We start from the raw sequence: 15079 nt of genomic DNA, 5'->3' as shown, positions 1-15079 counted from the left end.
GTCAGGAAATTTCTCCTTAGTTCTAAGTTGCTTCTCTAACTTAACTAATCCAGGAGAGAAGCAACCTGGCATTAAGGAGAAATTTCCTAACCGTTAAAACGATTAGCCGGTGGAACGGCTTGCCACCAGAAGATGTGGGTGTTTCCACACTGGAAGTCTTGAAGGAAAGATCGGGCAACCGTTTGCCTGAAATGGTATAATATTTTCTGCCTGAGCAGAGGGTTGGACTGGAAGATCTCCGAGTTCCCTTCCGACTCGGTTATTCTGTTCTGGGGTTGTTGGCTTTTTTATTTTTTTTCCTCTACCTACACATCGACCAAAGGCCATTAGCATTCCATGCGAGGCACGCCGAGTCATTTCTCATTACCGTCTCGGCAAATGGCCCCGAACACCGAGCCCATCCTGCTCCGAAGGGACAATTAGGAACGTTAATGCGCTATTGAACGGCACAGGCGGCCAGGCGCCATTAATTAGGTCCAGTGTTTCTGTCAGGGTGGAGATGGCTGCGTTTTCATTTGGGGGGGTGAATCGTAATAAATCGGGGCTCTTGGAAAAACTGAATTATTGGCCAGCAGCCCAGAGGAGAACATAAAATCAGATTCCTCTTGGTTTGAGGTTGCTCTGTTCTTTCTTGGGCTGGGTATGCTCCTGATACCATAGCCGCCATGATCCTGCTCGGGATGAAATAAGAGGAGAGGATCTGTGGAGACTTCAATGCTCTCTGAGCTTGGTGGTTTTCTTGCAGATGTTTCACGACCCAACTAGGGAACATCTTCAGTGTTAGAAGGTAGTAGGGTTTGGAGGAGGAGGAGGAGGAGGAGGAGGAAGAGGAGGAGGAGGAGGAAGAAGATTATAGGATCCTTTATGCTCTCTGAGCTTGGGTTGTTTTATTGCAGGCGTTTCATGACCCAACTAGGGAACATCATCAGTGGAAGAAGGAACTGTATACAAACAGAGAAAAAATCCAATTCCCTTCTAACACTGATAATGTTCCCTAGTTGGGTCCTGAAATATCTGCAAGAAAACAACCAGGCTTAGAGAGCATCAAGGATCCCAGAGTTGTTGTTGTCGTCGTCCTCCTCCTCCTCCTCCTCCTCCTCCTCCTCCTCCTCCTCCTCCTCCTCCTCCTCCTCACAAACCCCATTCCCTTCTAGCACTGATGATGTTCCCTAGTTGGGTCATGAAATGTCTACAAGAAAACAACCAAGCTCAGAGAGGATCAAGGACCCCACAGTTCTCCTCCTCCTCCTCCTCCTCCTCCTCCACAAACCCCACATCAGTCCTAGAAGGGAGTAAGGTTTGTGTAGAGGAGGAGGAGGAGGAGGAGAAGAAGAACTGTGAGGTCCTTGATGCTCTCTGAGCTTGGGTTGTTTTCTTGCAGGCGTTTCATGACCCAACTAGGCAACATCATCAGTGGTAGAAGGATGCAGGGTTTGCTCTTTGTAAACCCCGTAAACAAAGCACTGATGATGTTACCGAGTTGGGTAAAGGAAACGTCTGCAAGGAAACAGCCAACTCCAGAGACAAACCAAGGCCATTCGTTGGACCTATAAACAGAGGAATTTTTGCACTGGACTAGATCAATTTTTTTCCCCCCCCAGCCTTGGCAACTTTAAGATAGGTGGACTTCAACTCCCAGAATTCCCCAGCCAGCAGTAGAGTTGCCCCCCCCCCACCCTCTGAATTGCTTATATAGTTTTCGGCAAAAAAAAAATAATAATGCCCAGAATCTCGCTTAGTGACAGCTGTGCTCACTTTTAACAACCACTGCATTTGCGTGACAACGACATAAAATTGAGCTTGATCACGCGGTGACCCACTTAAGGACTGCCGTGACTTACGGCCATAATTCCCGGCTCAATTCCAGTCGTAAGTCAAAGACTCCTTGTAGTTTTTCTCGTGAAAGTGTTGTTGTTGTTTTATTTGCGTGTGCCTATTAGGTGGAAGGTTTATTTCCCTGCTGTCGATGAATGTCAAATGCTGCAGCTCTTCCACGCTTTGCTCCATTTTTCATAACATAACATAACATAACATCAGAGTTGGAAGGGACCTTGGAGGCCTTCTAGTCCAACCCCCTGCCCAGGCAGGAAACCCTACACCATCTCAATCAGATGGTTATCCAACATTTTCTTAAAAATTTCCAGTGTTGGAGCATTCACAACTTCTGAAGGCAAGTCGTTCCACTTATTAATTGTTCTAACTGTCAGGAAATTTCTCCTTAGTTCTAAGTTGCTTCTTTCTTTGATCAGTTTCCACCCATTGCTTCTTGTTCTACCCTCAGGTGCTTTGGAGAACAGCCCGACTCCCTCTTCTTTGTGGCAGCCCCTGAGATATTGGAACACAGCTATCATGTCTCCCCTAGTCCTTCTTTTTGTTAAACTAGACATGCCCAGTTCCTGCAACCGTTCCAAAAAAAACCATTTTTGTCCGTTTTCACGCCGCTGGGTCTTTGATTTTTTTAATTTTTTTTTTAAAAATTGTTTTCAGGCTTGACGTGAGCTGTACTGTACTGTTTCCTCTCCCCTCCCCCACCCACATTTAGCAGAAACGCACCTTTGGGGATCTTGGCTAGCATTGCAATGCTCTGTACATGGGGCTATTGCAATTATTAGTTGCTATTGCAATGCTCTCTACATGGGGCTCCCCTTGAAGAGCACCAGGAGGCTCCAGCTAGTCCAGAATGCGGCTGCGCGGGTGATAGAGGGAGCACCCCATTGGTCCCACATAACACCTATCCTGCGCGGCCTGCACTGGCTGCCGGTAGCCTTCCGGGTGCAATTCAAGGTGTTGGTTACCACCTTTAAAGCGCTCCATGGCATAGGACCGGGGTACTTACGGGACCGCCTGCTGCCACCGATAGCCTCCCACCGACCCGTGCGCTCTCACAGAGAGGGACTCCTTAGGGTGCCGTTGACCAAACAATGTCGGTTGGCGGCCCCCAGGGGGAGAGCCTTCTCTGTGGGGGCCCCAGCCCTCTGGAATGAGCTGCCTCCGGGGTTACGCCAACTCCCCGACCTCCGGACCTTCAAACGTGAACTGAAGACTTTATTATTTCATCGTGCGGGACTAGCCTAAGTGTAATTTTAATCGTTATTTTTTAATTTTTTTTATTTGCATTTATATCCTGCCCTTCTCCGAAGACTGTTCGGAGACTGTTTGTATGTTGGGTTTTATGTCGGTCTTTGACTGTTTTAGTTTTATTCGGCCTTTTAAATATTTGTTTTTAAATTCTGTTTTAAACTTGTCGGTGGTATTGCGTGTTTTAAATATGGCTGTAAACCCGCCCTGAGTCCTTCGGGAGAAGGGCGGTATAGAAATTAAATTATAAATGTAAATAAATAAATAAATTGCCTCCACCTCTTTAAGCATTCATCACAATCTCCAACGCCTCTGACTAAAATCAGCACTTAGGTAAACGGGGAGCGGAGGGGGCACAGCCACGCGTCCATTTTAATCAGGGCAAGACCGGCCTGCGTCTGATTGTCTGGCCTCGGTTTATATACACGTCCCCCATTTCTCCCATCGCCCCGAAATGCTCTCCTTGTAATTCGCCCCGAGCCTTGCAAAAAGAACCTTGCGAACGAATCCCCCATTGGGCATAGTTAGGAAGCAGGAAAAAACAGCCCAGGGTTTTTCTGGCTCCCCATTCCTAAAATTTGTCCAGCATCCTCTACCACAGGAGCCCCCAATAGTCTGCGACTGAGTATTGGGGTGCACGTCTGTTTGGAACTGGGTGTCAGGGTTCCATTTAATACACCTGTTGTGGTCCGCCAGCAGTCTGCAGAGCTGGCCACGGAGTCGGACAGCGATGAGGCTGAGGAAGAACAGGGGCCAGTCCTGGAGGCTGGGGAAGGTCAGGATGAGGGCTCTACATCAGAGGCAGAGATGGGGCCAGGGCCATCGGGGAGTGATGTGCGGACACCGGAGCCTCCAGAGGCTGACAGTAGTGAGGCAGAGGAACAGGAGGAGCCTGTTCCTAATGCACGCATGAGAAGAGCTGCCAGAAGGCAAGAGCAGCTCAAGCAAAGAGGACGACTCAGGAGTAGGGCCAAGAGATGATTGGCCCCTCCCATAAGGCTTAAAAGACCAGCAACGGTGTTTGGGCTCTTTGCCGGAAAGCAACATTGATAGACTTGCTCCTTGTCTTGCTGCATTTATTTCCTTTCGGCGTCTTCTGCTTTTGAACTTTTGCCAAGAAAAGCCTTTTGCCTAATTAGACCAAGGTTGATGATAAGACCGAAGAATTGTGTTAGGAAGAATTTGCTTTGCTTTAGTTTGGACGAGGCTGAGAATAAGTTAATTCTCAGCTGCTCTAATAAAGTCTGTTTGTTTTTGAACCGATTGCGTTTACTACTACCTACTTGGGCCTGGGTCACAAAAACACCCAAAAGAATCAAAGGCTGGCATTCCTATTCCTCAAAGAATAGATTTATTAGGCATGTCATATTGGCACATCTAAGGAAAACCGACTCTAAACCATGGGTGAAATGTGGGCGTGGCTTGGTGAGGGGGCAATGTGATTGGGTGGGCGTGGCCAACTTTTTCTTTTTTACTTTTAAAAGCATTTTTTCTACAACCTCCTCGGCCGAAGAGGTTGTAGAAAAAAGGCTTTTAAAAGGCTCCTCTGACGATCCCAGCTGAGTTGCCTGATCGTCAGAGGCTTTTCTTTTCTTTTAAAAGCATTTTTGTTTTGCCTAAAAAAGAAAAAAAAAGAGCCTCTGACGATCAGGAAACTCAGCTGGGATCGTCAGAGGAGCCTTTGAAAAGCATTTTTTTCTGCAGCCTCTTCTGCTGAAGAGGTTTTAAAAGCCTCTGACAATGCCAGCTGAGCTGTGTGATCATCAGAGGCGTTTGTTTTTTACTTTTAAAAGCATTTTCTCGGCCGAAGAAAAAATGCTTTTAAAAGTAAAAAAACACACCCTCTGATGATCACGTGGCTCAGCTGGGCATTGGGGGGGGAGGGATTTTTGCTACCGGTTCTCTGAACCACCCGCCGCCATTGCTAATGGATTGGGCGATCCGGTTCGAACCAGGAGCATTTCACCCTTGCTGTAAACCCCTCTCCCCTCAGGTTTTCCCCCAGTTAAAACTAAAGTTTTCTTTCCCTCTACCCATGTAACCAATCACATGCAGGGGTGGGATTCAGCTGGTTCAGACCGGTTTGGGAGAACCGGATGCTAATTTTACACCTGGTTCGGCGAACTGGTAGTTGCAAGGACTGGCTGGCCCCTCTCATCCCGCCCCTCCCCTCCCAGGAGTCTCCTCCATGCGTCCCGCCCTCTGCCAGCCGTAAAAGTTGGAGACCACTGAAGTTTTCTTTTTCTATCCTGTCCTTGGCAGGTATCTTAGTCACCTGGGCCTCCGTGGGCGGTTGGCATCAGTCTGCAAGGACAGCAAATTATGATTTACTTCCATTCAGGATCTTAGCTCGGGGACACTCGATGGCACGCTTGGCCCCAGTGTTGGTTTGAAAGCTCGGCTGGAGGGGGAGCGAGCGAGAGGATCTTTTCCATCATTTTCCACGGTCGAGAACTACCGCGGCCAGCTGGGTCTTCGTCCGTCGGCAAATTGCAGTGCCGTTCGAAATGGGTTGCCTTCAATGGCTGCCTGGTGCTGCAGACAACCACGCCAAAGCCCTTGATCCGGGAGGTGTGGTGGGGAGGGAGAACGGGGGGGGGGGGAACCGATGGCTGGACACGGTAGATTGCTTTTCACAGCGCATTTAATTTGGCTTCTGCAATTGCCCATTATCTGGAAGGCGCAAAAATATGTGCTCTTGTCATGAGTTCCGCTCCCAAACAATTCTGCTGTGCCAGATTCAAGACAGACGAAGCTGAACCCTGTCTGTCTGTCTCTCTCTCTCTCTCTCTCTCTCTCTCTCTCTCTGTGTGTGTGTGTGTGTGTGTGTGTGTGTGTGAGAACCCCGCAAACCCACGTCGAGTGTGGGTGCAGCATGGTGCAAGGTTTCTGCTGCTTTATCGAACCTTTGCTTGGAGGAAAGTCCTTGCCCAAACCATGGAGAAATTAGATTAGGTTAGGTCCTTGACTTAGGAGCCACAATTCTGGAACATCTGTTGCTAAGCAATGTGGTCCCATCCGATTTTATGATCTTTTTTTTTTTTAAGGGGATCATTAACTGAATCGTACGGTCATTAAGCAGATCACGTGGTCATTAAGCAAATCCAGCTTTGCCCCCATTGACTGGTTAGAAGCCAGTTGGGAAGGTTTTAACCACGGGATTGTGGTCTCATCGAGCAACGTGCTGGTCCCTGAGCCGGGTTGCTTCGTGGAAGTTAAGTGTATTGTGTGAATCAGCTGTGGTTAGGAAGCTGCAGTGGGGGTCTCATAACATAGCATAATAACAGTTGGAAGGGACCTCAGAGGTCTTCTAGTCCAACCCCCTGGAAATCCTACACCATTTCAGACAAATGGCTATCCAACATTTTCTTAAAAATTACCAGTGTTGGAGCATTCACAACTTCTGCAGGCAAGTCGTTCCACTGATTAATTGTTCTCACTGTCAGGAAATTTCTCCTTAGTTCTAAGTTGCTTCTCTCCTTGATCAGGAGATCCACCCATTGCCTCTGGTGGCTCAGACTGCTAAGACAGTCTGTTATTAACAGCAGCTGCTTGCAATTACTGCAGGTTCAAGTCCCACCAGGCCCAAGGTTGACTCAGCCTTCCATCCTTTATAAGGTAGGTAAAATGAGGACCCAGATTGTTGGGGACAATAAGTTGACTTAGTATATAAATATACAAATAGAATGAAGACTATTGCTAACATAGTGTAAGCCGCCCTGAGTCTTTGGAGAAGGGCGGGATATAAATGCAAATAAAAAAATAAATTGCTTCTTGTCCTGCCCTCAGGTGCTTTGGTAAATAGCTTGACTCCTTCTTCTTTGTGGCAGCCCCTGAGATATCGGAAGACTGCTATCATGTCTCCCCTGGTCCTTCTTTTCATTAAACTAGACATTAAACTAGACACTAAACTTTCGTGTGACTCTGGTTCCACAAACTCTAGTTTGGTGATCTCACAGCGATACATGGAAACTGGCTGTTCCCGGGTGTCAAAAATGCTCCCTTTGTGTTCCCAAGGCAAAAATATAGTTTTGGTGGTCTCCGAGCTTGGTTTTTTTCTTGCAGATGTTTCCCAACCAAACTAGGTAACATCCTCAGCGCTAGAAGGAAGTGGGTTTTGCGGTGAGGAGGTAGAAGGAAGCAGGAGGAGGAGGTGGGGTTCTTGGTATTCTCTGAACATTTTCTTGCAGACATTTCATGGCCAAACTAGGTAACATCATCAGGGCCAGAAGGGAGTGGGGTTTGCAGAGTGGAGGAGGAGGAAAAAGAGAAGAACTGTGAGGTTCTTAGTGTTCCCTGAGCTGGATTGTTTTCTTGCCGACGTTTCATGACCCAAATAGGTAACATCATCCGCTCTAGAAGGAAGTGGGGTTTATTAACAGAGAGTAAATGCCACTCCCTTCTAGCACTGACGATGTTACCTAGCTGGGTCATGAAATGTCTGAAAAGCACACTTAATGAATTTAAATCAGGGGTGAAATGTAAAATTTGTTACTCCCGGTTCTGTGGGTGTGGCTTGGTGGTGGTGGTGGGTAATGTGACTGGGTGGGCGTGGTCAACTTTTTTTTTTTTGGTATTTTTAAAAGCATTTTTTCTAGAACCTCTTCGGCTGAAGAGGTTGTAGAAAAAATGCTTTTAAAAGGTTCCTCTGGCGATCCCAGCTGAGTTGTCTGATCATCGGAGGCTTTTCTTTTCTTTTAAAAGCATTTTTTTTTGCCTTTAAAAGAAAAGAAAAGCCTCTGACGATCAGACAACTCAGCTGGGATCGCCAGAGGAACCTTTTAAAAGCATTTTTTCTACAACCTCTTCAGCCAAAGAGGTTGTAAAAAAATGCTTTTAAAAGGCTCTGACAATCCCAGCTGAGCCGCGCGATCATCAGAGGCTTTTTTTTTTACTTTTAAAAGCATTTTTTCAGCCAAAGAAAAAATGCTTTTAAAAGTAAAAAAAAAAACACCCTCTGATGATCGTGTGGCTCAACTGGGCATTGCGGGGACAGGGATTTTTGCTACCAGTTCTCCGAACCACCCGCCGCCATCACTACCGGAGCATTTCACCCCAGATTTTAAACCCTGAGCTACAAATATTCTCTGTTGGCAAAACGGGTATTGCAACTTTTTTTTAATTTAATTTTATTTACATTTATATCCCGCCCTTCTCTGAAGACTCAGGGCGGCTTACAGTGTGTAAGGCAACAGTCTCATTCTATTTGTATATTTACAAAGTCAACTTATTGCCCCCCCAACAATCTGGGTCCTCATTTTACCTACCTTATAAAGGATGGAAGGCTGAGTCAACCTTGGGCCTCGTGGGACTCGAGCCTGCAGTAATTGCAGGCTGCTGTGTTCTAATAACAGGCTTCTAACAGCCTGAGCTATCACGGCCCTCATCCCTTCTTGCCAGATTTAATCCAGCAAGAAGAACATCAGAAAAAGTAGCCAGAGGAGAGGGTGGAAACACACAGGCTTTCTTCCATTCTGATTTTGCGCAGTGTTGTCTTTCCGGAATTTGTGTTAACTTCATGGATAGTTTCAAACCATCGTCAGAGATGTTAAAAAACAACATCGGCTTTGACAAGAAAAGAGGATGGGATGGAAAGAAACAATCCTGCCCTCGGGAAGATGTTTTTCTTCCAGAGATTTTTATATTATTCCTGTTTGGCCAAAACCGAGCAGGACCGATTTTGGAGGAGAATTCGCCGTTTTCCCGCGATGGTTCCCGCATCACCGCACCTGTTTGGCGTGCACCCAAGTAGATTGATGGCCCGTTGAATTGAGCAGGAGGGCTGAACTGATTCCTTATTTGTAGCCGCTTGTCTGCCTTCCCGCCAGCTGCGGACTCAACGCACTCTGGCCACGCCGTGTGCCGCGGGTAATTGAGCTGAAAAAGCGTAAGCGAGCCAGACAGTTTTTGACAGCTCCAGGTTGGCTGACGAGGAGGAGGAGGAGGATGGGGGGGTGGCACGGAGAACTGGATTGCTTGTTCCCGCTATACTTGGGGTGGGGTGAGGTGGGGAGAATGGATGGCTTCCTTGGCATATAAATTGACTAATTAAAGCACAGCCTTGGGAGTAGACCAGATAAGAAAACTGGAAAAGATGCGCTAATTGTCCTTTATTGGTCAGGCTGCATTCACAGAACTTGCAAGCCTGAAAGTACCAATCTCCCACAAGTATCGTTTTATCATCACCATCATCATCCTCATCTTTTAACAACCCCATAAACCATTGTGGGGTGGAATCTGGGCCACTGAGTGAAGCTAGCAGAGTGTTTTTTAATGGCCGGATGCCTTTCCTGTCGCCAAGGCAGAGTTTTATTCGGCAGAGATATTCTCACGTGCCGAGAAAGAGAGAGATAACTGCCTCTACCTAGGATCGAACTCACGGCCTCCTGTTTGTGAGGCGGGAGCTCCGCCTCTAGGCCACCGCACTGCTCTTCTTTTTATCCCTCGATTAGGAAAGGGAAATCTTTTCCGAGTTTTATTTTTCTCTCGTCTGTTGTGCAGCTGAGAGCTTCTGGCTCCTTTATCTTACCGTACGGGAGGCAACACCATTCTGTTTCCCGAGGCCGTTCTCGCAAACGGGTAGCCCTCGACTTGCAACCGTTCGTTTTGCGACCGTTGGAAGTGACAACGGCCCTGAAAAAAATGTTGACTTGCGATCATTTCTCACAAGACCCTGGCAGCCTCTCCATTGTCGTGTGATCAAGAATCAGATACTTCGCAACCAACTCTATAAGGGCAGGGGTAGTCAACCTTTTTATACCTACTGCCCACTTTTGTATCTCTGTTAGTAGTAAAATTTTCTGCCAGTGAGCACGAGCCCACTGGTTTGTGCTCACTCTCACAAATCTAACTGCGTACTAACTGCGTACTAACAGTGCAACCGCAAACAAAAGAGTGCTGTCGTGTCCCACTCCTCCGCTGACGGCCGGGTCAGGGAAATCCGAATCAGGCGTGCCTCTGCAGCTCTGCCAAAGTCCTAGCAAAGTCCTCAGGGCAGGCAGGAGACCAGAAAGTGACTTCAGCAAGATATGTTTAGACTTTGCCTGACTCAGAGAATGCCAGAAAGCAGGTCCTTTATATAGGCCATGGGGTGTGGCTCCATGACTCAGCACTTATCCAGGCCTGCCCCTCCCTTCCTTCTGTTGCCTCCGCCTATCAAGTCTTCTGAAGCGAGGGTCACTCCAGTCTGCAGCTGTTGGCAATTGACCTCCCTCAGGCTCACATGCTGTGGAGGAGGGGGAGGGGTCTAGTTGCTCCGTTTGCCTGGGCATGGAGCCAGGGCTGGGACCGGGAGGTGCTCCCTCCTCTGCAGCCTGTCTGGGCATGGAGCCAGGGCTGGGGCCGGGAGGCATACTAGGACATTCCTCCGTGTTCGGAAGCAGATAAGAAGGCCCCGGATGTATGAGATCGGACGAGACACAATACCTGCGCCGTGTGTCGTCATCTGCGCATGCCTCGCACATCGTGGATTGGGTTTGGGGGGGGGCGCCAGCTACCAGCTCTGCTTGTCTGTTACATCTGGCGGGTGTGGGGGGAGATGCGCAAGCTATTCTGGGATGAGGCTCTCTTGTTTGCGGATGCACTATAGCGCCATTTAGTTTTACTTACGTAACGTGAACTAAACTTATGCGCGAGCGATACAAATAGTATATTTTCAGAAATTTAAATTGTCACGGGGAATTTTATGAAAACCTAATGAAGATGTTTTTAAATAATGCTATGAATTTTTTTTTAAAAAGTCAATTAAATTAAAAAAAGGAAAGTGCTTCAATATCGGACAAAACCCCTACCACCCACCATGAGAGCTGGAACGCCCGCTAGTGGGCGGTAGGGACCAGTTTGACTACCACTGCTATAGGGTCAGGTGATCTGAACTTTGATCATGTGACTGGGGGGGGGAGGCTGCAACGGTCGGTAAGTGTGAAAAACGACCGTAAGTCCCTTTTTCGAAGGCGGCTGAAACTTTGAACGGTTTGAACGGTTTTAATTGAAGACTGTGCCCGTGGATGTCAATGAGGCCTCGGAGGGTGGTCCTATAAGGGAGGGGCAGAGAGTGCTGCCCCCACCCCCCAAATCTGATTGGAAGGGGTCTTTTCCTTCCCTCTTTCCTGCTTTTAACCGTCTCCCCTTCCCTTGATCTCTGCAGCTTCAGCAATGCATCGCCACCGCACAACGAGCGGCCGAAACCATCTTCCGCTTCTATCAAGACGCTGCGTGCAGGAAGTACTCAAAGTGGTGACTGCTCTCCCCTCCCCCCATCACCAGTGCAGTGGGACATTTCCTAAGGAAGAGGGGCGGACGCACCCAAGACCTTTCCAGCAGCCGACTCCGCCTTCCAGATGCGCGCAGGCTGCTGTTAACCCAGGTTGGGGAAGCAGCTGGCAGGTGGGACGCTAACAAGCTAGGAATGCTGGCTACCTAAACACTGACGAACCTCAGCATCTGGGATTTATTTCCAAAATGCATGTTAAACGTCCCCTTCCTGCCTCCGGAAAATGTTTCCTGATCCAGTTCGATTCTTGCTCGATTTTATCTACATTTTTTCCACTCAACTGGTTCGGCCCATCCTGTTCTGTTCTTCGCTATTTCTTGTCTCCTGCCTGAACTAATCACCATGGGTTTTGGCAAAGCCAGCCACACGTCGTCTTCCCTGCCATGACCAGGAAGAAGCAAAGGAAGAATTCATCCTGGTTTGCTTAAAGGAAGAATTTATCCTGGATTGCTTAAAGGAAGAATTCATCCTAGTTTGCTTAAAGGAAGAATTTATCTTGGTTTGCTTAAAGGAAGAATTTATCCTCGATTGCTTAAAGGAAGAATTCATCCTGGTTTGCTTAAAGGAAGAATTCATCCTGGTTTGCTTAAAGGAAGAATTCATCCTGGTTTGCTTAAAGGAAGAATTCATCCTGGTTTGCTTAAAGGAAGAATTCATCCTGGTTAGCTTAAAGGAAGAATTTATCCTCGATTGCTTAAAGGAAGAATTCATCCTGGTTTGCTTAAAGGAAGAATTCATCCTGGTTTTCTTAAAGGAAGAATTTATCCTGGTTTGCTTAAAGGAAGAATTTATCCTGGTTTGCTTAATGCTCACCATTTTTTTTTTTTTTAATCTCTTGCATGTCAATTATTAGTCTGGCTCGTACATCACCTGAAGCTACCAATTTTGATCAGCTGGCTTGATGGCAGGGGGTTGGACTAGAAGACCTCCAAGGTCCCTTCCGGTTATTCTGTTCCGCTTAGTTGGAGAAGCAGCACGCTGGGCCAAGGTTCACCAGCCTCCGGTGGGTCACCTGGAAAACATCATCTTGCTCCCACTCCTCTTAGAGACGTAAATCTCCAAGCCGTTTCTTCAAAAATAAAACTTTGGGATGTTGAAGGCGGGAGAAACAGATAACTGGACTTCAGGAATGACCTGTTGTTTCCACCCCACTCCATTTAAACAAAAAACTTTCCCTAATCAGTAGAGGGAGCTGTAATATCAGCAGAAGAATTTCAGCCCTGCAACTCCCTCTATTAATGAAGGGGGGGGGGAAACTGCCCTCGATTGAGGACTCTGGACTTTTGCTGCGTCTGTAAAGAAATTAATGTCACGAATAAAATAGCAAAGAGGAAATCCCAGCTCAGTCCTGTTCGTTTGTTTTTTTATGGGGCGAAACCTTGTTCTCTTGTTATCTATCTACTCTTGCGGACCACGGCAGATTGAGGGCGGGTTAGATCAAGGGATTGTGATGGTGCATATTTTATACACATGACGACACATTAAAAAAAAGGGGGGGGGCTGGGTGTCAGCCGCAAGTCGGGGCTGCCATCTTGACTTTTTTGAACCCCTCTCCGCAGAGACCCTCACGCACAAAAGAGGAACGGCAGCATCCCCCAAAATATAAATAAATCGGAAATCTCTTTGGACTTCTTTTTTGCTATTCTGTTAAATCCATATTCCCAAAGCCACTGATAGCAAACTTCTATTCAAAACCAGAGGTATCAAACTCCAGGTCCGCAGGCAAAGGTGGTACTTAGCCGGTTCAGACCAGTTCGGGCGAATCGGTAGCTGTGACAGATCAGCTGGCCCCGCCCACCCACCCTATCCTATCCTTTATTTCCTTCCTTCTGCAAAGCCCCTGAAGGCAGGACAAGAAGCCACGGATGGAAACTGATCAAGGAGAGAAGCAAACTGGAATGAAGGATATATTTCCTAAGAGAGAACGATTAACCAGTGGAACAGCTTGCCTCCAGAAGTTGTGAATGCTCCAACACTGGAAGTTTTTAAGAAGAGATTGGACAACCGTTTGTCTGAAATGGTTTCCTGCCTGAGCAGGGGGTTGGACTAGAAGACCTCTAAGGTCCCTTCCAACTCTTGTTATTCTATTCTATTCTATTCCTCTATTTTCACTATTCTATTCTATTATTTTCTATATTCTATTATTTTCTCTATTCTATTCTATTATTTTCTCTATTCTATTTTATATTCTATTCTCTATATTCTATTCTCTATTTTCTCTGTTCTATTCTCTATATTCTATATTTTCTGTAATTCTATTCTATTCTTTATTCTATTCTATATTCTATTACCCTCAAAACGACGCTATAGAGCACTGCACACCAGAACAACTAGACACAAGAACAGTTTTTTCCCGAAGGCCATCACTGCTAAACAAATAATTCCCTCAACACTGTCAGACTATTTACTAAATCTGCACTACTATTAATCGTTTCATAGTTCCCATCACTAATCTCTTTCCACTTATGACTGTATGACTATAACTTGTTGCTGGCAATCCTTATGATTTATATTGATATATTGATCATCAATTGTGTTGTAAATGTTGTACCTTGATGAACGTATCTTTTCTTTTATGTACACTGAGAGCATATGCACCAAGACAAATTCCTTGTGTGTCCAATCACACTTGGCCAATAAAATTCTATTCTATTCTATTCTTTGTTCTGTTCTATTCTTTATTCTATTCTATTCTGTTCTGTTCTATTCTATATTTTATTCTATTCTATTCTATTCTATCCTATTCTATTCTATTCTATTTTCTATTCTATTCTATTCTCTATATTCCATTCCTCTATTTTTTCTATTCTATTCTATTATTTTCTATATTCTATTCTATTATTTTCTCTATTCTATTTTATATTCTATTCTCTATATTCTATTCTCTATTTTCTCTGTTCTATTCTCTATATTCTATATTTTCTGTAATTCTATTCTATTCTTTATTCTATTCTATTCTTTATTCTATTCTATATTCTATTCTTTGTTCTGTTCTATTCTTTATTCTATTCTGTTCTATTCTATTCTATTCTATTCTATTCTCTATTCTATTCTATTCTATTCTATTCTATTCTATTCTAAAGTGACTGAGGTTGGAAAATGTTGCCCTAAGCTGTGAGCTGAACATAATTGTGGTGGGATGTGATGCATGAATTCAGACACTTGATTGTGTTTATCCTTCGGGGTTTATGTAAGGATCTATCGGCAACGGGTTCCCATGAGAGCTTCCTTCATTTTATCTTGTTTTTCTCCGGCTCACCACTTTATGCAAATCCAACTTGTTTGGTTGCTGCAGAGTTCTGTGCAATGCTTAAACCCTGGAATTAGGATAATTCAGTACAGGGAGTCCTCGACTTACGACGCCCACCAAATCTTCTGTTCTTCAGCGAGACATTTCTTAAGCGAGCTTTGCCCCCATTTTACGACTTTTCTCGCCACGCTTGCGAAGGCGAACCCGGCTCGCCCCGGGACTTTGCTTGTCAGAAGGTCGCAAAAGGGATTCGCAGGCACCTCCGGGACGCTGCAACCGTCATAAATATGAGTCGGTCGCCAATGTTGATCCCGTGACGTGGTCGTAAGTGTGAAAAACGGCCATATAAGCCCCTCATTTTTTCCCCCCAGTGCCGTGGTACCTTTGGACGGCCGCGCAATGAACTGTTGTAAGTCGAGGACTACCTGGATGTCAAAACGAAACCAGCAAACGCAAACCCTTGTCAGTCGCCTAGTTTT

At 46.1% G+C, this 15079-nt stretch overlaps 1 protein-coding gene across 2 annotated transcripts in view; it reads left to right on the top strand.

Moving 5' to 3' along the window:
• The window catches only part of EXOSC5 (exosome component 5), a 28618-nt gene extending 15928 nt beyond the window's left edge, over nucleotides 1–12690 (top strand). Inside the window, exons 6-7 of one of the 2 annotated variants that reach the window (XR_009156611.1) lie at nucleotides 11225–11463; nucleotides 12204–12690. Coding sequence is in view for 1 of the 2 variants with exons in the window: in XM_058195991.1 (XP_058051974.1) it covers nucleotides 11225–11317 (93 nt within the window). In the remaining variant the exon portion in view is untranslated. Of the gene's footprint in view, nucleotides 1–11224 lie in introns of both variants that reach the window. The other variant, XM_058195991.1, reaches the window with a different exon arrangement.
• Nucleotides 12691–15079: the final 2389 nt, after the last annotated feature.

This window comes from Ahaetulla prasina, chromosome 10 (genome assembly GCF_028640845.1).
Source record: "Ahaetulla prasina isolate Xishuangbanna chromosome 10, ASM2864084v1, whole genome shotgun sequence".
Classification (NCBI taxonomy): Eukaryota; Metazoa; Chordata; class Lepidosauria; order Squamata; family Colubridae; genus Ahaetulla; species Ahaetulla prasina.
Note: the sequence above shows the minus strand (reverse complement) of the source record. Positions and strands in the feature narration are given on the sequence as shown.